Raw genomic sequence first — 22,660 nt, 5'->3', positions numbered from 1 at the left:
AACATTCATAAAGCAGAACCCACATTTCTCCCCCAGATTAAGGATATTCTTGATAACCTTGCTTTAAATATTTAGATTATCTTCAAACCCCAGAGGCACCTCTAGTTCTTGTGGTCCCATTCAAAACAGATCCCCCAAAGGCTTAAACAAAATATAAAAACCTACAGACATCAATTATTCTATTAACTTTTTACGGGGCAGCAATGGTAGATAACAATCAAATTATAAACAATCAATATCTAAACTTTGATCAACATTTACCATCAAAGTAAGTTGAAGTTTTATTTCACCTTTTTTAAGACTTCAAACTGAAATTGTTCTTTTTCTTTTTTTAAAAGATTTTACTTATTCATGAGACAGAGAGAGAGAGAGAGAGAGAGAGAGAGAGAGAGAGATGGAGACACAGGCAGAGGGAGAAGCAGGCTCCCGGCAAGAAGCCTGACGTGAGACTCTATCCTGGATTCCTAGATTACACCCTGAACCGAAGGCAGACGCTCAACAGCTGAGCCACCCAGGCATCCCAAAATTGTTCCTTTTATATCCCTTAGGATGAAATGAATGTTCCAGCACTGCTGTATACAACCTAGCAGAACTATAGGTCTCAGCTCTCATATAACCTACTAGATTGTAAGCTGCAACATCTCCCAGTGTTAACTTTTCCCCTTTATGTTTAAATATTTAATAACATACTGATGAAAATATGGACACATTAAACAATTTGATATTTTTCTCCTTGATATTATTTATTTATTTATTTGTTTATTTATTCTCCTTGATTTTATAAACAACTTTAATTGATGGGCAGTTTCAGAAATGGAAGAAAATCAGCAGAATTGTGTTTTCTCTCTTTTGGAATCACAGAATTAATAATAGTAGTGAAATATTTATAAGAGTTACATAATTTACAAATAAATTTTATTTAAAATTTTAATTTTAGTAATTGTAGATTCCTATGTGGTTGTAAAAAATAGTAGAAAGGGATCCTTTGTATATGTAGTTCAATTTAGACACAGAAACTATTAAGAAATAATGAAAACTGGGAAATAAGTGATATAGCAAATATAAATGAGTATTTTTGTGAGCTATGATCATACATATTTATTTCTCTAACTGCTATTTTCCAATCTGAAAAGTGAGTCATTGAGCTCATGGTGGAATTATCAATTTATAAAAATATGAAAAGGTTTATTAGAACAATAAGATACTGGCCATAAACCCTTCAATTTCAAATTGATATTTTATAAATATATCCACATTCTGATAGAACTATATATTTATGAAAGCTGTTCTTAGTACTCAACAAGGTAATATTCAAATAATTGAAAAAGGATTTTAGTCAATTCAAGTTGCTCTCAATAGACCAAAAAGATACGGTTTAAAAAACTGTTTCTTCTAGCACCCCACTACTGAGATACAAACTACTTTGAATATGATGAATTATAAATTAATTTAACATGTCAGAACAAAGGGAAGTTCAAGGCAGTTATGACTTGAGAGTTGATTTGGAACTTGAAACACGCTGCTAAAACACAATCCAGATAGTATCACTTCTATCATCCTACCATAAATTATAGAGCATTTCCTCATTTACGTACCCTTTAACACTTGATTCAGTGCTTCTCATATGGTGCTCAGGTTAGTGACCCACATTATTATTATTTTTTTAAAGATTTATTTATTCATCTGAGATGAGAGTGTTTGAGTAGAGGGAGGATTGGAGGGAGAAGGAGAGAGAGAATCCTTGAGCAGACTTTCTACTGACTGTGGAGCCCAAAGCAGGGCTCAATCCCATCACCCTGAGATCATGACCTGAGCCAAAACTAAGTCAGCTGCTCAGCCAACTAAGCCACCCAGGTGTCCCAGTGACCCACACTTAAGCAGCTTCTTTGGGGTTCTGTTTTATATAACAAATATTTATGTACAATTTTTGATTATTCAGAATCTGGCCAGTAACAGGTTTTGGTAATCTTTCTTTTGATGAAACACAAAAGAAAAGATTGACAGAAATGGATAAAAAGACAGTCATTAAGATGAGTATCTAAAATAAAAAGGACTTTTAAGTATTATTTTAAAACCTCTCACCTGAAAGAACCCACATTTTATTTTATTATTATTTTTTTTTAATAGAGAAGATTTTAAGATTTTATTTATTTATGATAGTCACACACACACACAGAGAGAGAGGCAGAGACATAGGCAGAGGGAGAAGCAAGCTCCATGCACCGGGAGCCCGACGTGGGATTCGATCCCGGGTCTCCAGGATCGCACCCTGGGCCAAAGGCAGGCGCTAAACCGTTGCGCCACCCAGGGATCCCAAGAACCCACATTTTAAAATGAAAATACAATCTTAAAATTTTTAGCCAATTTCGTTGTGTCAGTCCACAAATTTCTATTATAGGGCAATTTCTTTCTTTCTTTCCTTTTTCTTTCTTCTCTTTCTCTCTTTTTTTAAAGTATTTATTTATTTATTTATTTATTTATTTATTTATTTATGAATGAATGAATGAATGAATGACAGGCACAGAGAGAGAGGCAGAGGCATAGGCAGAGAGAGAAGCAGGTTCCCTGTGGTGAGCCCAATGTGGGACTCGATCCCAGGGCCCCGGGATCATGCCCTGAGTCGAAGGCAGACACTCAACCACTGAGTCACCCCTATAGGGAACTGTCCCTACAGGGCAATCTCAAAATCATTTAAGGTACAACTAATATTTTGAAGTGCAAACTGGTACTTACCAAGTGGAGCTTTGAGAAAACGCCGCTCAATGCCCTGCTCTATTTGAAAAAGTGCCATTGCCAGATAATGAACCACATTGCTCACTGATTGTGGTGTACTTGTGTTAGTTGAGACAGTACTTGGAGTTTCTGTTTTTATGCCCAAGAGTCTACAATGAAAACATGGAAGAGTTTACATTATTATTATTATTATTATTTTTTAAAGATTTTATTTATTTATTCATTAGAGACACAGAGAGAGAGGCAGAGGCACAGGCAGAGGGAGAAGCAGGCTCCATGCAGGGAGCCTGATGTGGGACTTGATCCTGGGTCTCCAGGATCAGGCCCTGGGCTGAAGGTGGCGCTAAACCGCTGAGCCACGTGGGCTGCCCAGAGTTTACGTTATTCAAAAACACTTAGGTAAAACTTGAGTCTATTCCTCCAAATGCTTGCTTATTATCTGTGTAAAAACAGTTTCCTCAATCTCAAAGGAGATTATGTAAGCCAGTAGGAAAGGGAAATAAACACGTGAATCAAGAGCTAAACTAAATACCAAGTCATTTAAGGAGGTCAGAAGGGCAAATATTTGGAGGGAAGGTGGATGAGACAAGGCTTAGGTAGAAAGGTTTTAGGTAGATGACCCAATGATGAGCCTTAAGGACACAAATCCCAGGCAGCTCTTTTTTTTTTTTTTTTTTAAGATTTTATTACTTATTTGAGAGACACAGAGAGAACACAAGCAGTGGGAAGGGGCAGAGGGAGAGGCAGGCTCCTCATTGTGCAGGGAGCCTGATGTGGGGCTCGATCCCAGGACCCCAGGATCATGACCAGAGCCAAAGCCAGATGCTTGTTAACTGACTGAGCCACCCAGGTGCCACCCAGGCAGTTTACCTCTATACCTTTTTCTCTAGCTTCAGTTTTTACTGGCTAGGACACTTGTAGCTGCCTCCTAAGTAGTTCCTTAGCCTCCAATCTCAGCAGCTAAATGATCATTTAAATGTACAAACCCATTTGCTCAAAGCCTTCAGTACTATGTCTCCTCTCCCAGTATCATATCTTCCTTTTTTTCTAGATAATAAACTCCTTAAGGGTAGTTATCTAAAAATAACTATCAAGGTAGTCAAAGTATCTATCTATAGATATACAGATATAGGTTCTGATTAATAATTCAAATAATAATTAAGCCTACCACAATTTACTAAGTTATCCTACACAAAAGAAAAATGGATAGTATAAAGTTAGTCACTTTCTGAGATTAATAAAATCTTAAGTCCAAAGACTTCTTTTTAAGCTTGAGAAATTGTCATTATCTAACAAGCTGTCTTTTGGCTACACTAGCACAAAGTGGAGTAAAAGAGAGCCTGAGGTTGAAGAAAACGATCATTTCAGTGGTTACAAGTCTTAAAAGTCCTCATGATAAGATTTTAAAACAATTTTTTGAGGAAAAAGAGAATTTACTAAAATTTTCAATTTTGCAATTGAACTGGGAAGGAAAAGTGACAGTTTCTTTAGAAAAACCCTTTTTGTACCTGTCTTTTACTATGACCTTTGCTTGCTCATCAATTTCCATCTCTTCCACATCTTCATTCACAGTCTTAATGATCCCATTTTCCTTGTTCTCCTCACTTAACAGCTCATAACGTCCACTCTCTAATGCTGATCTCCAGATGTGTCGATCTGTAACCTGTAACAAAACCCAAATTTATCAACCTGGAAAAATGGCATATGTTGTTCCCAAGAAATATGAGATTCAATGTACATATGAGAAATTCATGAATATTCTAGAACAGATTGTGAATCAAAAAGGGATCTAAAAATAAGGTTACTAAGTGGCCAAAATGAAATTCATATCATTCATAGATGGAAGCTTTAGTACCTCACTTTCTATATAGGGAAATCATAATTCTAAGACTGGTCACCTGATAGTAGCAAAAAAGTGACAGATGATATAGCAAAGGAATGAACAGAACACACATATCAAGCATGAATTACTTACAGATTTTAAAAAGGTAACAAAGAAACCAATAAACAAACCAGACTCAGCAGAGCAGGCAGGAGCTAGTCAAGGAAGAAGAAAATATCCTTACACATTTTAACATCTCGGATGAAAATACCATAAAACAGATATTTAAAAAATACTAAAAGTTAATATTAAAAATTAAGTCAATGATGTTCATTAAATTCTATTTAAAAAAGCAGATAGTCATACTGTATATTTAAGAAAGATCTCTACTCATATATACTTTGATACAGGGGAAGAAACTGAGTTTTCATAAAAAATGTATCACTCCCATGTATTTATTCAAAACACACATACCTTGCCTATACCAAGTAAATTAACAAATACGACCAAAACTTTGGTAATCAGGTAAATTAAAAATGGGAACAGATACAAACCTTGATTGCTCCTAATGTTCCCTGGTAAATTCTGTCTTCAATATCCAAAAGAAAATCTCTCAGCCTCAATTCAAGCTGTCTTTCTGCAGACATCTGAGCTGAATCATATGCAGTGGAAGATCTTCCCCGGCAATATGTAGGTTTGCTATCAGTTTGAGGTTTGTCTGAAATAGTTATCAATACCTTTATTATGATTTTCTTACTAAAAAATATGATTTCCCAAAAGTGGTAGTTATGATCATGAGATAATGGATATAAGAACATTTAATAAATCCTCAAGTGCAAAAAAAACGGGGAGGGGGCAGAAATGTTTGCATATTAGATAACTAATAAGGAACTTGAGTCTAGAATATTTGAAGAACTCTTTCTTACAACTCAATAAAAAGACATTCCAAAAAAAATAAAAAAAAATAAAAAAATAAAAAGACATTCCAATAAAAAGAATGGGCAATGAACAGATATGAATAGACTTTTCTTTAAGGAAGATATACAAATGGCCAATAAGACCATGAAAAGATGTTCAACACTATTACTCATTAGGGAAATTCACATCAAAACAATAAAGTACCACTTCATATGTCTAAAATGGTTAGAATCTGAAAGTCAGACAAACCAAATGTTGACAAGGACATGGAAAACTTTCAGCCCTCATACACTCTTGGTAGGAATACAGAATGGTGCAGCAAACAGTATGGCAGTTCCTCAAATGATTAAACAGAATTATCACATGACCACTCTTAGGTATACACCCAAGAGAAATGAAAACATATGTTGAGACAAAAACTTGTATGCAATGTTTACAACAGCATTATTCACAACTGCCAAAATATGCAAGCCACAGAAATATCCATCAACTAATATATGGTTAAATAAAATGTAGTATGTATCTATATAATGGAACATTATTTGGTTATAAAAAGTATGAAGTACTGACATGTGCTACAACTTGGATGCACCTTGAAAGCATTATGCTAAGTGAAAAAACCCAGTCACAAAAGACCATACATATATTATATGATACCATTCATTTAAAATGTTCAGACAGGGGAATTTACAGAGACAGAAAACAAATCTAGGGTTTCCTTTTGAGGTGATAAAATGTTCTAAAATTGTGTGATGGCTGCACATCTGTGAATATAATGAAAACCACTGAATTGCACACTTCAAATGAGTGGATTATATGGTGTATGAACTAATTCTCAATAAAGCTGTTAAATAAAGAATTGTGATCTAAAGTTTTTAATGTGAAGAGAACTAAAGTAGTCATGACAATATGCCCCTAAATTTAACAGTTCTTTACCTAGAGGATCTTGTTTAGTGATATTAAAACTTATACCCCAAATGCCTTACTGCTTTCTCTTATCTGTTATCAATGAACCAGCCATCATATAGAGATGCTGCTCCCTGATCTGCCGTTGCAGCAATCTCCAAAGAAGTGATCACTAAGAGAACCTGTCCCTGGACTCTCAGTCAAAATCCTTAGTGACTGAACTCTCAGTATCACGTCGAATTTCTAAAACTAATGTTAACCTTAGTGCCTTAGGTATCGAGTCTCTGATCAGGAAATGAGATCAGAAAGAGGATGGATCTTCACACATTGCTGTTTCTCCATCCAAGTGGAACCCAGCGACATCTAGAGAACCTTGTTCTCTAACTGGCAAACATTCTCTAACTTGCAAACTGAGAGCATGGTCCAAATGGAAAAGAAGGTGTTTTATATATAGCTTTAATAGTTCAACAAATGTTTAAGCCTGAACTAGAGATTATGGGGAGAGAAAATAAAAGAAAGTTTTCAATGAAAATTTACCTGAAAAATGAAATTTCTCTTCAGAAAAATGGGCTAGCTGTGCACATATTCTGCTCTTCTCTTGCAACAAAGTTTCTTTTAAGGCACTTTCTCTATGTCCTCTAGAATTAAGAGCTTCAATAAGCTGGTCTAGCTGTTCACAAGAACTGTAAAAGCACCACCGATTTGGCTTATGCACTGGTTTTGGCAGTTGCACAGAATCATCACATGGACCTTGGTCAATGTTGGAGGTAGATTCAGGCGTCAAAGACTCTCCAGTTTTAGTAGATACCTGAGGATCTTGAGACTGTATACTATTCTGAAATGATGAAGGTCTAGGCAACAGCATGTCTTCAGTGAGACCAGAATAATCCTCTTCAATAAATAATCCAGGAATAGAAGGAAAAATCCAATATCGCCTATACATGCGGTCTCGGCCCAAGGGAAAGATATTGGTACATGCTATGGCACTTTGGATTTTTTCCAAGAGCTCTTTCTCTTTTCGTTGATGTTCCTGTTTTAAAGCTTCTTCCTCATCTGCAGTAAGAGGCTCTCTTGTTACACAGTTGACCTCTTCTTGTCTTGTAAATTCTTTAAATCCATTTTGTCCCCTTTTCCCTATAGTTTAAACATTTGATTATCACTATCACATTTCAAATTTTCATCAGAAAAACAAAGCTATCCTAAATTACCTTGTATTATGGACCAAACTGAATGCCCCTCAAATTCCTATGTTGAAATCCTAAACCCTAATGTGACATATTTGGAGATAGGGTCCTTAAGGAGGTAATTAAGGTTTAATGAGTTCAAAGAGTGTGGGGACCCTGTAACTCAGGACAAGTATCCATGTAAGAAAGAGACCAGGGTGCTCACTCTTCACACTTGTGGGCACAGAGGAGCAGTTCTGTGAGGACACAGTGAGAAGGTGTTATAGCAAGCTGAGAGAGGCCTTACCAGAAATCAATCCTGCTGGTCTTGGACTTCCAGCCTCCAGAACTGTGAGAAAATAGATTTCTGTCATTTAAGCCACCCAGTCTGTGGTATTTTATTATGGCAGCCTGAGCAGACTAATACACTATGCTGGTAGGCAACTGGTATATTTAAATACAGGAGACACACAAAAAACTGCAATCTCCATACTGGATAGTGAGGCAGAGTCTATTATTCTCCAACATATGTTCAGTCCTTTCTCTAATGCAGGAGTCAGCAGACTTTCATAAAGGGCTAGCTAGTAAATATTTTTAGGCTTTGTGGGCCATATGGTTTCTGTCACAGCTGCTCAACTGTGCCACTGTTGCATGAAAGCAGCCATAGACAATATATAAAGGAACAAGCATGGCTGAGTCCAATTAAAACTATGATCATTGAAATCTGAATTTCATATAATTTTTGTATTACAAAATATCATTATTTTTCCCCCAACTATTTAAAAATGTAAAAACCAGTTTAGCTGGATTACATAAAAACAGGCAGGGCAGATTTGGCCAATGGGCTATAGTTTACTAACCACTGATTCAAGGTAACAGAACCCCTAATGCTTAGTTAGGTACCTAGCGGTTCAAAAGAAGGACACTTCCCAGCGGGAACCGTTTCCCCAGGAAGTATGGCTACATAAGAAGCTTCTGATCAAAGAGATGGGAGTAGAATTCTGCATTATATGTAACCTCTGGGTTGTATCTCTTTCTTTTTTCCTTCTTTCAACTAGCCAGAATGATGCCATGGGGATAAATCATTTTGGGTCATGAGGATGGCAGCAAAACCCTAAGGATGGCAGTATGAACAAGATAGAAAGAGCCTGGATTCCTGGTGAGCTGCCTGGCCTTTTATGATGTGTTGAATTAAACTTCTCCCATTTTAGGCACTGTCAGATTGCTTAGATGGTCAGGGAGTCAGTTTTCTTTCTTTCTTTCCTTCCTTTCTTTCTTTTGCTTGAAAGCATCTGTATGAGATTAGAATTATCTGCTTTAAAATTTGGGAAAATTCACCTATAAAGTTGTCTAGGATTGAAGTTTTCTTTGTAGGAAGATTTTTTTTTTTTTAATTCAGAAAGAGTAGGAGCAGGGTAGGGGAGAAGCAGAGGGAGAGAAAGAAACTTAAGTGGGCTCTACACTGATCTCATAACCTGAGCCAAAATCAAGAGTCAGATACTGAGCCACTCGGGTGTCCCTGTAGATTTTTAAAAAAATATTTTATTTAAATAAATAAAGTAAATAAGTAAATACTTGAGATAGCAGCAGAAGGCATAAGTGGGCAGGAGAGGGAAAAGCAGGGTCCCTGCTAAGCAGGAAGCCTGACACAGGGCATTTTTATTAAAGATACATAAATTTATTACTTATTTGTTTATCTTCATTTATAAAGATTTTATTTATTTAAAGACTCTACTTAACAGAGACCAAGAGAGTACAAGCAGGGGGAGTGCAGGGGGATAGGGAGAAGTAGGCTCCCCACTGAGCAGGGAGCCCAACGAGGGTCTCAATCTCAGGACTTTGGGATCATGACCTGAGCTGAAGCAGATGCTTAACTGACTGAGCCACCCAGGCACCCCTGTAGAGATATTTTTAATATTGGTTCAATATCTAATGGTTTAGGACCATTCACATTTTAAATTTTCTCATGAATCCATTTTTTTTTATGAATCCATTTTTTAAAAAAGATTTTATCTATTTGAGAGAGAGTGAGAGGGTAGGGGGAGAGGGAAATGTAGACCTCCCACTGAGCAGGGAGCCCAACATAGGGCTCGACCCCAGGACCCCAGGATCATGACCTGAGCAAAAAGCCCAATGAGCCACCCCGGCAGCCCTCATGAATCTACTCTCATAATGTGTCTTTTTCTAGGATTTTGCTTTTGTCTCCACTTTCTTTTCTTTTCTTTTTTTTTTTAAGATCAAAGCAGAGAAAATCAGCATCATACAGTGCACTGGTTTTCATTTTTATCTTTTTTAAGATTTTATTTATTCATTCATCAGAGAGAGAGAAAGAGACAGAGAGAGAAGCAGGCTCCGTGCAGGGAGCCTGAGATGGGACTCGATCCCAGTTCTCCAGGATCATACCCTGGGCTGAAGGTGGCACTAAACCGCTGAGCCACCCGGCTGCCCTTGTCTCCACTTTCATTTTTTTAATTAATTTATTTTTTAAAAATATTTTATTTATTTATTCATGAGAGACACACACAGAGAGAAGCAGGCTCCATGCAGGGAGCCCAATGTGGGACTGGATCCCAGGTCTCCAGGATCAGGCCCTGGACTGAAGGCAGTGCTAAACTGCTGAGCCACCTGGGCTGCCCTTGTCTCCACTTTCTCAAAGTAACTGCCATAAAACTGTATGTGCTGTCCCTGTATCTTTAAATTTCTACTTTATCTATAGTTATGCTGCTTCCCTTTTCAACCTTAACCTTACTGAGACTCCCTTCCCCCTGCCCTCAAATCAATTTCAAGAAAGCTTTGTCTAGTTCATATCTTTTTCAAAGAACAAACTGTTGGCTTTGCTGTTCTTCTCTATTACAGTTTTACTTTCTATTAATTTCTCCTCATATCTATTGTTTCCTTTTATGGAGGGATTTTTCTGTTATCTACCTCTGACTTCTTAAATGAATACCTAGCTCAATTTGCCTTTCTTCTTTCCTAATAGGTATTAAAACTAGAAATTTTCCTCTTAAGTAGAGGGACTGTATCAAACAAGTGTTAATTGATAGTACTGATAGTCTTTTTCAGTATAGATTAGTTTTATTTTCTAGTTTCCATTTATGGTTTCTACTTTGACCAATTACTTAAAAATGTCTTAAAACTCTAATCAAATGAAGACTTTTTGTTTTACGTTTCTAAATCAATTGCATTATAATCAGAAAATATAGCCTCCACAATACAGATTTTGTCTACTTGTAATAACTATTTAGCAAATAATTTAGAAAAAAAAGATACCAACAAAATTATAGGCACAGAATACAGTTAAAAATCTCCTTTAATAGTTGTTAAATGAAGATAGTTAAAGATCTTCAGAAGTAATCTGTATCAACAACTTTTAAAAAATGTATTCCCCTTGATCCAGCAATTCATGAAATTATTTTAAGGTAGTTGATTTCTATTCTCAGCATATGGAACCTATTAAAAGCATTACTGACTTTTATATTTCTAGCACCTAAAGGGCACTTAATACATGTTGAGTGAGTATGCAATGGAATAAAAATTTCTATTTGGCCTAATATAAAATAGTAAATACAAAAACTCAACAAAACTCGCTGACTAACCAAAAGTTGAAGTTATGAGAAATGGGCCTATTAAAACAATATGAAAATTGAATTAAAAAAACAACAACAACAGGGGATCCCTGGGTGGCGCAGCGGTTTGGTGCCTGCCTTTGGCCCAGGGCACGATCCTGGAGACCCGGGATCGAATCCCACATCAGGCTCCTGGTGCATGGAGCCTGCTTCTCCCTCTGCCTGTGTCTCTGCCTCTCTCTCTCTCTCTGTGACTATCATAAATAAATAAAAATTTAAAAAAAAATTTAAAAAAAAAATTAAAAAAAAAAAAAACAAAAACAACAACAACAATCAGAAGAGGTGCCTGGGTAGCTCAGTCAGCTAAGCATCTGCTCAGGTCATGATCCTAGGGTCCTGACATTGAGCCCTGAATTGGGCTCCCTGCTCAGTGGGGAGCCTGCTTGTCTCTCTCCCTCTGCCCCTCCGTTCATGCTCTCTCTCAAATAAATAAAATCTTAAAAAAAAATGAATATTGTCACTCTTTCCTCAAGAATAACTTATATGAGAATAAAAACGAAATATAACTTCCAACACCATTTTTTAAAACAAAATGGTCACCATTTAAAAAACTTATCACAGCTGTGAGTTGAGCATTTAAGAAACATACACACCTTGGAATCATAAATGAAGTAATCTAATACATATTTCAGGACAGCTGAGTTATAAAGTGCCTTATTAATTAAAACAATCAGGCATGCCCTTAAGAAATTTCTGTATTACCCCTTCTTCCTCTTTTATGTGATCCTGGGTCATCTTCATCCTCAGTGACTGTGTCTTGATCAAGTTCCTTTTGCTCTGTTTCTTTGCTTTCAGTGCTAGTATCAAAATCTTCCCTTTCTTCCTCCCTTAATGAAAAAAACAAGGATTATTTTCATTAATGAATATGTAATTCCATTCATGAGGTATTTATTGCCTGCTTATGAAGTGCTAGCCATCATGTTTAGGAAGTAATGGACAAGATGATAGACACAGAGTTTATATTCTTGCAGCGAAAACAGGTAATAACACAATTATACAATTAAAATTTGTAATAACTATTAAAAAATGAGAAGTTCAAGGTGCTATAAAAGCATTTCAATGAGAAATAAATCTAGTCTCAAGAATCAAGAAAGCCTTGCCTGAGGGAGTGGCATTTAAACCGAGACTAGGGAGACTGGGCAGGCGAAGATAGCAAGTGAGAAGAAATCTCCATTTCAGGCACAGGGGATATCATGTACAAAGGCACTGAGCTGAAGAGAAAAGGAAGGAGCTTATCATTTTGAGAAAATAATAAAACAAAAAGAAGTTATCCAAGAACTGGATGAGAAAAAGGCAGGGTTAGATCACACCTGGCTTTGTAGGGCATTATTCAAAAAGCTATGGGAAAAGAAATAGAAGAGTTTTAGAAAAGGGAAATGATGGGTTTAGAAAGCACTTCGGCTGCTATGTGGAAAATGATCGGGGAGAGAAAGGAGATGAGGGGAGACAATGGGTCAATGTATCAGTCCAGGCAGCTGGCTCGGAGGTGATGGTTGGCTCAGACTAGAAAGTAGATAAGTAGACAAATAGTAGAGGAGAGTAGATAACATTTCAGATATACTAAGTAGGCTGAATGACAAGACAGATGTTTTATCTAATTCATTATGCTATCCAAATTAAAACTAAAACTGTATGAACCTTGAAATAAGTTCCACCATTTGTGTTCTTTACCAAACAGAGGTTCGCAAAATCAAATGTTCTTAGGAGCCAGAGAGATAATGTAAAATGAGTGAAGCTAGGCTAGATGAGTATTAAAAAAGTACGAAATGGTGGAATCTATAATGCATTTTTTTTTTAAATTAAGAGATCACAAGGAAAAAATCTGTAACTATAGGAGGTGATGAATAGCAACTAAACTTATTGTGGTAATTATTTCATAACATAAAAAAATAATAAAATAAAAAAATTATTTCATAACATATGCATATATCAAATCATTATGTTATATACCCTAAATGATTAACACAATGTTATAAGTCAATTATACTTCAATAGAAATCCAAAAGGTTTATAAAATGTAAAAAAAAAAAAATCGAGCTATAACTCACATATACTAAAATCATCATTTTAAAGTGTATAAATTCAGTGGTCTTTAATATATTTACAAAGTTGTGCAGACATTACCCTTATCTAATTCCGGGACAGTTTCATTATCCCCAAAGAAAAACTCTATAGCCATTAGTAGTCACCTTCCATTTCCTCTTCCTCACTACCCTGGTAACAACTCATCTACTTTTTGCTGTGGATTTGCCCATTCTGGACTTTTTATCTAAAAGGAATCATACAACACATGGCCTTTTGTGACTGGTTTCTTTAACCCAGCATAATGTTTTCTTTCTTTCTTTTTTTTTTTTTTAGCATAATGTTTTCAAAGTTTATCCACATTGTTGCATGTATGAGAATTCTATTCCTTTCTATTGCTGACCAACATTCTGCTGAAGAAATACATCGTTTATCTATTCATCAACTGATGAACATTTGGGTTATTGCCTTTCTTTTTTTGCCTACTAAGAATAATGAAACTATGAACTTTTGTATATACATTTTTGGATGAACATATGCTCTTAATTCTCTTCAGTGTATACCTAGGAGTGGAACTGCTGGGTTGTATGGTAAACAAATGATTTTATTATCTGAGAGACTGCCAAACTTACCCAAAGCAGCTGCACCATTTTACATCCACCCGCAATGCATGAGAATTCCAATTTCTCCACATTCTCACCAACACTTCTTATTGTCCCTTAATTGGATTACAGCCATCTAGTGAGTGTGAAGTAATATCTCATTGTGATTTTGATGTGCATTTCCCTAATGACTAATGATGTTGAGTGTCTTTTTCATTTGCTTCTTGCATAGCTATTTTTTTTTTGAGAAATGCCTATTAAAATCCTTTGCGCCCATTTTTTAATTGGGTTGTTCTTTTATTGTTGTTATAGGAATTCTTTATATATTCTGGATATTAAACCATTATTATTTTTTTTTTAATTTTTATTTATTTGTGATAGTCACACAGAGAGAGAGAGAGAGAGGCAGAGACACAGGCAGAGGGAGAAGCAGGCTCCATGCACCGGGAGCCCGACGTGGGATTCGATCCCGGGTCTCCAGGATCGCGCCCTGGGCCAAAGGCAGGCGCCAAACTGCTGCGCCACCCAGGGATCCCCTATTAAACCATTATTAACACACAATTTGTAAATATTTTTCCCCATTCACTGGGTTGTCTTTTTTACTTTCTTGACAGTGTTCTTCAAAGTACAGAAGTTTTTAAGCTTGAATAAATCCAATTATTTTTTTCTTTGATTGCTTGTGCTTTAGGTATCAGATTAATTTTGCTAATCTATCCAAATTCCATTTCTTAAAATATTGTTGATGGCCATATAAAATACAGCTGTTACATGTTTGTGACCTATGACCTTACGAGTTAATGGGTATTTTTATATGCAAGTATAACTAAAAGTCTATATACTAATATCAGAACACTGAGATTTATAGAACCTTCCTCTGCAATTTCATAAAAAAATTATTTCTGCAAAATTTGAATACGGTTTGCCATCTACAATATGCAAAAATTCCCACTTGTTTTCAGAGCCTATTTTTATCCCAAATATTTTCAAATTGCAATAGAGTATCTAAGTCACTAAATTACTTAATGTGCTTCCTTCTTCTCCCTATACCAATCTATTAAAACCTCCAATTTCATCCCTATTCCTCAATAAACTCAGAGGAGTTTTGTGAAACACAGTGTACAAAAGTGATAGGTGGTGGTGGAGCGGGGAGATACCACTAGTAATGCTAGAAATGTATTACTGGTTTAAAATAGACTATTGAAAGGTTTTCTGGGCAATTATCATTTATGACATTAATTCTATGAGAAAATGAGTTCTAGATTCCCTGAAAGTATTTTTTTAACATAACACATGTATACCTGAGGACTCCCTATATGTAAATTTCATAGGCCTACTGGTATAATTATTATGTACCTATAAATAAAAAACTAGAAAACTAGTTTTTAAAACTTCAGCATTTCAGACCTAGACAGAGGGAGAATGCCTGATGCAACTTGATCCCAGGACCCTGGGGATCACGACCTGAGCCAGAGGCAGATGCTCAACCACCATGCCACCCAGGTGCCCCTGATTTTTATTCTTTGTATAAAGTCTGGTGAGCACTGTAATTCAAACCATACCCAACAGATATATCTGCAGCTGAATTTCTTTGTTCATCTTCCTTCAGTTTTTCTTGTTTCTCTTTCATTTTCTGTTCTTGTTCCTTCAGTTTTTCTTCCTTCCTTTTACGGATTCTGAAAGTTAACATAAAATATTAGTCTATTTGATGGAAGATACTTTTAACTTTTAGTACCTTGCCTTTAATAAAAAAAATTATGGAAGGTGCTTTAAATGTTATCACAAAATCATAATGTAGTAATTCATTCATAATCTCTTAGTTAAGCTATCACACATCAATGTGAGCCAGTATCACATTACAGCCCAATGTGAAATATCATTTTAGATGCAAAGAAATAAACAGCCTTCATTAGCACAACTGACTATAATTATCTCTTACCTAGCAGCTGCTTCTTCCCTCTCTTTCCGATGTTGTTCTGCTTTTAACTCCCGGAATTCTTGCTTTGCTTGTCGTAATATATCAACATAATCTTCAATGAAATCCCTAGTAGAAACTAGGGTCAGTAGTTTTCCACAGAGAGCATGAAGTATCTTCATTTTTTCTCCTGTCAAAAATTGGTAAATAACTTCTGTATCATCAAGGATAAAAAAGAATTGTTTGAAAAATCTTAATTTGTGGCTTAATGTGAAAATGCTTAATAAAGAATAGGAAAAACCTCAAGATCAAACACGCTAATGGCATGTCTTCAGAAAAAAGCACCTCTGAATCCAAATTAACAGATATGTGATATACAAGGCATTTTAAATACTAATAAGTACCATATAGACCAGTTAAATAGACATGAAAAATTCTCTAATGACAGAATTTTTTTTCAAGTTTTAATTTTTAGGCTCACTTAGGAAGTTCAAATAAAAACTAAGTTATTACCATATGAAATTAAAAAATGGCAATAGGCAAATCACTCCCTGAAAATACTGCACAAAAACACTACTATAAATTATAAAACCTATATAAATCTTAGGAATGAAGGCACTCTACTTTTATTACATGTTCTCTTAAATAAGCATATTAAATTAAGCTTTACATATTTGTGCACTGTAATTTTTTTATTTAAAAAAGGAAGTGAAAGGGATGGCTGGGTGGCTCTGTGGTTGAGCGTCTGCCTTAGGCTCAGGGTGTGTTCCTGGGTCTGGGAATTGAGTCCCGCATCACGCTCCCTGCAAGGAGCCTGCTTCTCCCTCTGTCTGTGTCTCTGTCTCTCTCTCTATGTGTGTCTCTCATGAATAAATAATCTTAAAAAAAATGGAAGTGAAAAATAACTTCTTAACTTTTTTTTAAAGAATTTTAAATTTATTCATTCATGAGAGACAGACACAAGCAGAGGGAGAAGCAGGCTCCCCAGAAGGAGCCCGACACAGGACTTGATCCTGGACGATGGGACCAGACCCTGAGCCGAAGGCAGACGCTCAACAGCTGAGCCACCTAGGCGGTCCCCTACATCTTAACTTTATATACCATTTCTCATATCTCAAATTTTATTCAAGTAAATGTTAGAATTTAGCAGCTACAGACTAAATTTCTGATATACTGACGAATAAAAGTGAAAGCTAGCTAATTCTCACTTTAGTAGATAAACCACAAATTTTTAAAGTAATAGAAAATCCAAATGAAAAAGAACAGAAAAATCAGAAAGAGTTAAAGCTAATACGAATTAACAACAGTAGTCTCCATTTGGGTCACTAATTGTATTCCAACAATGTTTTTTAAGGACTGTTCTCGTTCTCTTTTAATTAAAACTGCTATCAGGGTGCCTGGGTGGCTCAGTTTGTCAAGCATCTGCCTTTAGCTTGGATCATGATTCCAGAGTCCTGGATCAAGCCTCAAACTGGGCTCCCTGCTCAGCGGAGAGCCTGCTTCCTCTCTCTCCTTTTGCCCTTTTCCTTGCTTGTACTTTCTCTCAAATAAATAAATAAAAATCTTAGAAAAAAATAATTAAAACTGATATTATCTAACACTTCTCATCAGTACCTAGTTTTCTGGGCTAAAGAGATAGAAGAGGGGAGGAAGTGGGCAGGTTATACAAATTCCAACTTGCAAAGTTTACCTGGTGTCAAATCATACACTGAAGTGCTTGCCAATTTCTTCACTAGACTGGGATTGCTCAAACGAAGCTCCATACAGGCATCATCTGTTGCATCAAATCCTCCTCGCTTTTGGTATCTATACTTTGCATTTGCTGATGTTACATCAGCCCCTGAAGCTAAGATGTGCAGTCTGAGGATTTCAGAAAGAGTGCAGCTATCAAGATCCAAGCTTTTCAAACTGCAGCCTATAGTTGTTAAGAAATGAAATAGTCATTTAGAACATAAGCAATAGATTCTCAACAATGTAAAATGTACCTTTATAAAATTAAAAATAAAAAGCCAATAAAAAAAAAAAACCCACACATACCCTGGTGCAACTGCGGCCATGCAGCTGCCAAAGATGCAACTGCAGACAGTGCAGATTTTGTGGGGTCTGCATCTTCATCCAAAGCCTCTGTTAAATCTTTAAGGAAATAAACACTTTATTCTAGTGCAAATCAAAGCTGGAATATTTGGGAATAATGCCTTTTTAAAATGATGAAAGGAACAGCAAACAGCTTAATATTCAGGAGCCTCAAAAGAACCAACACTAGGTACAACAAGCATCATTCACATCCTGCCTAGTGTCCACCTAGAACTGTAAGTCCTAAGACATGTACTACACTCATGTACTAACTATTCCTTAGTTAACATAGAAGATAATTCCCAAGTTATCAAGATGCACATATACATTCCAAAAAAATAGTAAAATGCCCTTTAGAATTAAGGGCATGTACTTACACTCATGTACTAACTATTCCTTAGTTAACATAGAAGATAATTCCCAAGTTATCAAGATGCACATATACATTCCAAAAAAATAGTAAAATGCCCTTTAGAATTAAAAACAAATCTCCTCACTCAATATAACTTTAGAAAAGTCTACTTTCAAAACCAGAGTGTATTTGAAGATCTCCAATCTTTTAAAAATATTTTAAGATCGAATCATAACAAAATATGGGTTATAATCAGAAAACCAGCACAAAGAACTAAAACAATGATAGCACTGCTGTCTTCTAACCACTGATTTATCCTCTTCATTTAAAGTTCCTGTTTTTATTTTGAAGACTCTCCAATCCTAGAAACAACAGGAAGATTTCCCTGTATTTTCTAAGTTAATTGCTTTAACTCTGAAAATCATGCCTAGCTTACAAACAGAACTACAGAATAAATCTACTGGCACAAATGTATTTAAAGAATTAGCATATACAATTATTCCTAATTATAATACACAAATGATAAAAAAAAAAAACTAAGCCTACAAAACTTCAAGCTTACAAAAAACTCTTGTTATAGCACAGTGGGTGTAACTTCACATTGAGTCAGATAATACATACCCTAGTCTTAGCTCTGCCAGTCCCTTAGTTCTTAGTTGTGTTGTCTTTAGACAAGTCGACTTAATTGGCTTCATTTTTCTTAAAGGAGTGAGTCTAGATCAGTATTTTAAATTCTTCAAATATTTTTTGGGAGTACAATACAAAAGAGATAAAAGTTCCCTTGTTCAGTGGGATATGGAGATGATAATCCTGCCCAATCATCTTGCCAACTTTCCTGCAAGTGGCACTGAGGAATCCCTGTACAAGTCACAGCATTCCATGGATTAGAGCTGGAAAATCACTGGGCTAAACTGGTTCCGTGGTTCCTTAACCTTCCACTATGTTTCCCTTCTGAAAGTTCACAAGCTGACAAAATGAACCTCAGAGAACAGAACTACTGTCCTTTACTAAAAGGAAAAAGGCAGTTCTGGGATCATGTCTGATTACAACCAATGACAATTTCATGGCGGTTAAAGAAAGAACACTACCACAAAGGAGAAGTTATCTGACTAAACACTGCATTATATGCAGAAGTTATCCCTACCAGGCCACGAATCCAGTTTAAATGACAGACATTATGTTCTTCCTTACCAAGGAAATACTAGAACTAAAACTTCCTCGATTTTCATTTTACATGGAAAGCCAAACAAAATTAATAGGCACTCTAAAATTAACAACAGTCTTAGTTACAGAGCTATAAAAGTGGACTGGCACTCTTCACCACATTTAACCTATGTTATCTGCAGTAAGTTTTAATTTCCTAAGACAAAGTTACAAAGGCCTTAGGAAATGGACAACCAACAATATGACAGTTTACTTTTAATTGTGTTAAACTAGCATATTGAAATATGTATTCTTTAATTCAATTATCTACAAAAATGGCACTCTCACAAAACTGCATTATTACTCTAGGATTTGCTTAGAAACAGTTACTTCGATACATTATACCAAGAAAATACATTTGACCCTTGAATAACATGTGTTTGAACTCTGTGGGACCACTTATAAGCAGTTTTACGTAGAGTACTGTAAATGTATTTTCTCCACACCATTTTTTCTCTAGCTTCCTTTATTGTAAGAATAAACCATATAATACATATAACATATAGAATGTATGTTAACTGTTTGTATTATCATTAAGGCTGCCAGCAATTAAGTTTTGGGAGAGTCAAAAGTTACCCGTGGATTTTTGGTTGGGAGTGGGGACGGCTGGCATTCCTAACCCCTGTGTTCTTCAAGGGTCATCTGTACAGCTGAACTATAGGTTATGATTATCTGAAAGTTTCATTTATCATCATAGTAATCTAGAATCTACAATTCTAACACTAAACAATGAGATTTCAGTAAATACACAAAACTATGTTATTTAAGGAGGATGCTCTTCCTCTTATACTTTGAAGGTCTTTTAAGCTCATGATGTAAGATTAATTTCCAAGATTTGATACAAAAAAAGGGAGATCAAAGGCCAAACAATTCAGATCTTCTCGAAGACAGATAATTTTATAGGCAAGGCTAGGGAAACAAATATTCAAATTTTCAACATCTTTGCCATATTATGAGGCAATATAGCATAGCCATTATGAGGCTCCAGAGCAGACTGGCTGAGTCTGTATCCCCCATCACTTTATTAGCCATGTGTCTTTGGGCAAGTTACTTACTCCTTAAGTCAAAGTTTTTGTTAAAAGCAGAAAATAATTAATAATAATCTACCAATCTATTATACCTATTTATACAAGGATGGTAAATGAAATATTGCATATATAGTGTTTCACATCTGTTGCTTTTTTATTTATTTATTTTTTTAAAAGATTTTATTTATTCATATGAGAGAGAGAGGGAGAGACACAGGCAGAGGGAGAAGCAGGCTCTATGCAGGGAGCCTGATGTGGACTTGATCCCAGGACTCTAGGATCATACCCTGGGCCAAAGGCAGATGCTCAACCGCTGAGCCACCCAGGCGTCCCCATCTGTTGCTTTCAGAAAGGATTGTGGCAAAGCTTTTTTGTTACGGCGATAGGAAAACATGAGGAAAATGCTTGGGAGAATAGCCTAGGGTCCCTACTATAACTGAAATAACTGTAAAATGCAGCCAATACACCAGGGAAGTGAAAAAGGGTGGAAAAATTCCAAAACATATTTTTTCCTCTCCCTAACATTTAAATAAATAGCTTTAAAAGGAACACTAAAACCTCTATTTAATGACCAATACTTATTCAGAGGTAGACCTTGTATTAGTATGTATAGATAGTCCTATACAGGATTAGAGCTGTAAAAATTACAGATCAAACAAATCATGAAAGGAACTTACAATGGCAATACAAACGCCAGTAGTCACATATATTTTTTCTTTATGCTATCTGATTTTCCAACATAATTTCCTTGTCACCCCACTTTTTGTCATTACAAAACTACAAAATTTGTCCGCCTCAAATCCTGAATTAAATACAAATTTATACCTTATATTATGGTCAGAACTTGGTCCATAACCCTGTGATGTTACTGGTCATTAAAAGAACTTAATGGCTAAAAGAATGAGTATCTGCTACATTTTCTTTTTTAGTGCTGGTACTTGTTATCTCAGAAAATCTTTAGACTTTTATCAATGGTTTGCCCTTCTAATTTCCCTTTAGTTCAGTCTCATTTTATGGACTAAGTCATCTGAGATGATATAAGGGACAACACTATTAAAATGACCTTGATAAGGGACCTATGGTGGTTAGCACTCAAGTTAGAGAATATATTTTGTTTGAACTCAGGCTGTAAAATAAAAAGATAATCAACATCAGATGCATATTTATCATCATCCTGTTGCTTCAGGAACCAGGCATAAAAATACAAGCTCAAGTTATCTAAGGTCAACAATACTATCTGAATGCAACAATGTCCCATCTTTTTGTATAGAGAATGCTAACAAAATGTCTCCCAAAACTTATTTCTTATTGTGAATTTTTATGCAAATACACTTAAGTACTGTTTAAAAAGGCTTCAGATCCTAAATCTCTTATGTGGCAAAGTTCACAGAGAGTATGATTCAGGAAGCAAATCAATCTCTTAATACAAATGCTTAACAATTCCTCTGGTTAAGGTAAGTTCTAAACAAAATAGTGATCATACTCTGTTTTAAAAATAAGAAAGGGTTTCTCCAAGAATTAGTCCTACATTAATATGTGCCATACACTGACTTTAGATATTTAAGTGCATAGAATTTAAACAGCAAAATTTCTAGTTCAAACTGTTGGTGAAATAAAAAAATTAAATTTTACATGACTCTTATCTACAAACTGTCACATCTCAAATGAAATCAGCAATAGCATTTTCAATTTAAAGTAATGATAACAATAATTAAAGTATTTCCTAGGTGGAGGCAAAAAAAAAAAATCATTGCCATTTAGAAGAATCTCTTGGAATCAGAGATGCTGGTCAATGACATCTGTAATGCTCCTAAATCATAGGGGAAATCTAAAGGAATGAAAAGCAAGATAGATTGTGGGATGAGAGTAGATATTTTAAGGTCATCAGAAACAGGATACATTAGTTTTTATGAAACTGATAATGTATTGTTCATATATGACTCAAGAATTGGGGAACATGAACAGTTGTATTTTGTAACTGTAAAATCAAGGTAAATTTTAAAATAACCTTCAAAAATCAGTTCCAAAGCTACAAAGCTACTATCAATCAGCAATAATAGTGAATTCTGACCTTTGGTGTCAGCATCCGTTATTTGCTCTTTGGCTACTTCCTCTTCTTCTTCAGCTATCGCCTGGAAGATGGCAGTCAGGAAGAAAAAAAGCAATTCACATAGTGGGCCTTCACTGTCATTTCCTACAAGAGCTTCCTCTAACACTTCTGTGAATAAAATGTTTAAAATGAATTTAAAGTTCCGTTCATGTACTGAAAAAAACAACTCCATTGGAATAATAAACATTTT

General features: G+C 35.5%; 1 protein-coding gene across 3 annotated transcripts in view; it reads right to left on the bottom strand.

Annotated features, from left to right (window-relative positions):
- BAZ1A (bromodomain adjacent to zinc finger domain 1A) overlaps positions 1-22,660 on the bottom strand; it is a 91,253-nt gene that overhangs the window by 12,459 nt on the left and 56,134 nt on the right. Inside the window, exons 12-22 of one of the 3 annotated variants that reach the window (XM_055309258.1) lie at positions 22,432-22,578; positions 17,742-17,837; positions 17,395-17,619; positions 15,729-15,894; positions 15,352-15,465; positions 11,871-11,995; positions 7,850-7,891; positions 6,917-7,513; positions 5,110-5,273; positions 4,242-4,396; positions 2,734-2,882 (exon numbers count right to left, since the gene is read on the bottom strand). In XM_055309258.1, the coding sequence (XP_055165233.1) occupies positions 2,734-2,882; positions 4,242-4,396; positions 5,110-5,273; positions 6,917-7,513; positions 7,850-7,891; positions 11,871-11,995; positions 15,352-15,465; positions 15,729-15,894; positions 17,395-17,619; positions 17,742-17,837; positions 22,432-22,578 (1,980 nt within the window). The remainder of the gene's footprint in view (positions 1-2,733; positions 2,883-4,241; positions 4,397-5,109; positions 5,274-6,916; positions 7,514-7,849; positions 7,892-11,870; positions 11,996-15,351; positions 15,466-15,728; positions 15,895-17,394; positions 17,620-17,741; positions 17,838-22,431; positions 22,579-22,660) is intronic. The other 2 variants (XM_055309259.1, XM_055309257.1) reach the window with 2 other exon arrangements.

The sequence above is a fragment of the Nyctereutes procyonoides genome, unplaced genomic scaffold (genome assembly GCF_905146905.1).
Source record: "Nyctereutes procyonoides isolate TBG_1078 unplaced genomic scaffold, NYPRO_anot_genome, whole genome shotgun sequence".
NCBI lineage: Eukaryota > Metazoa > Chordata > Mammalia > Carnivora > Canidae > Nyctereutes > Nyctereutes procyonoides.
This window is presented reverse-complemented; position numbering and strand designations above follow the sequence as displayed.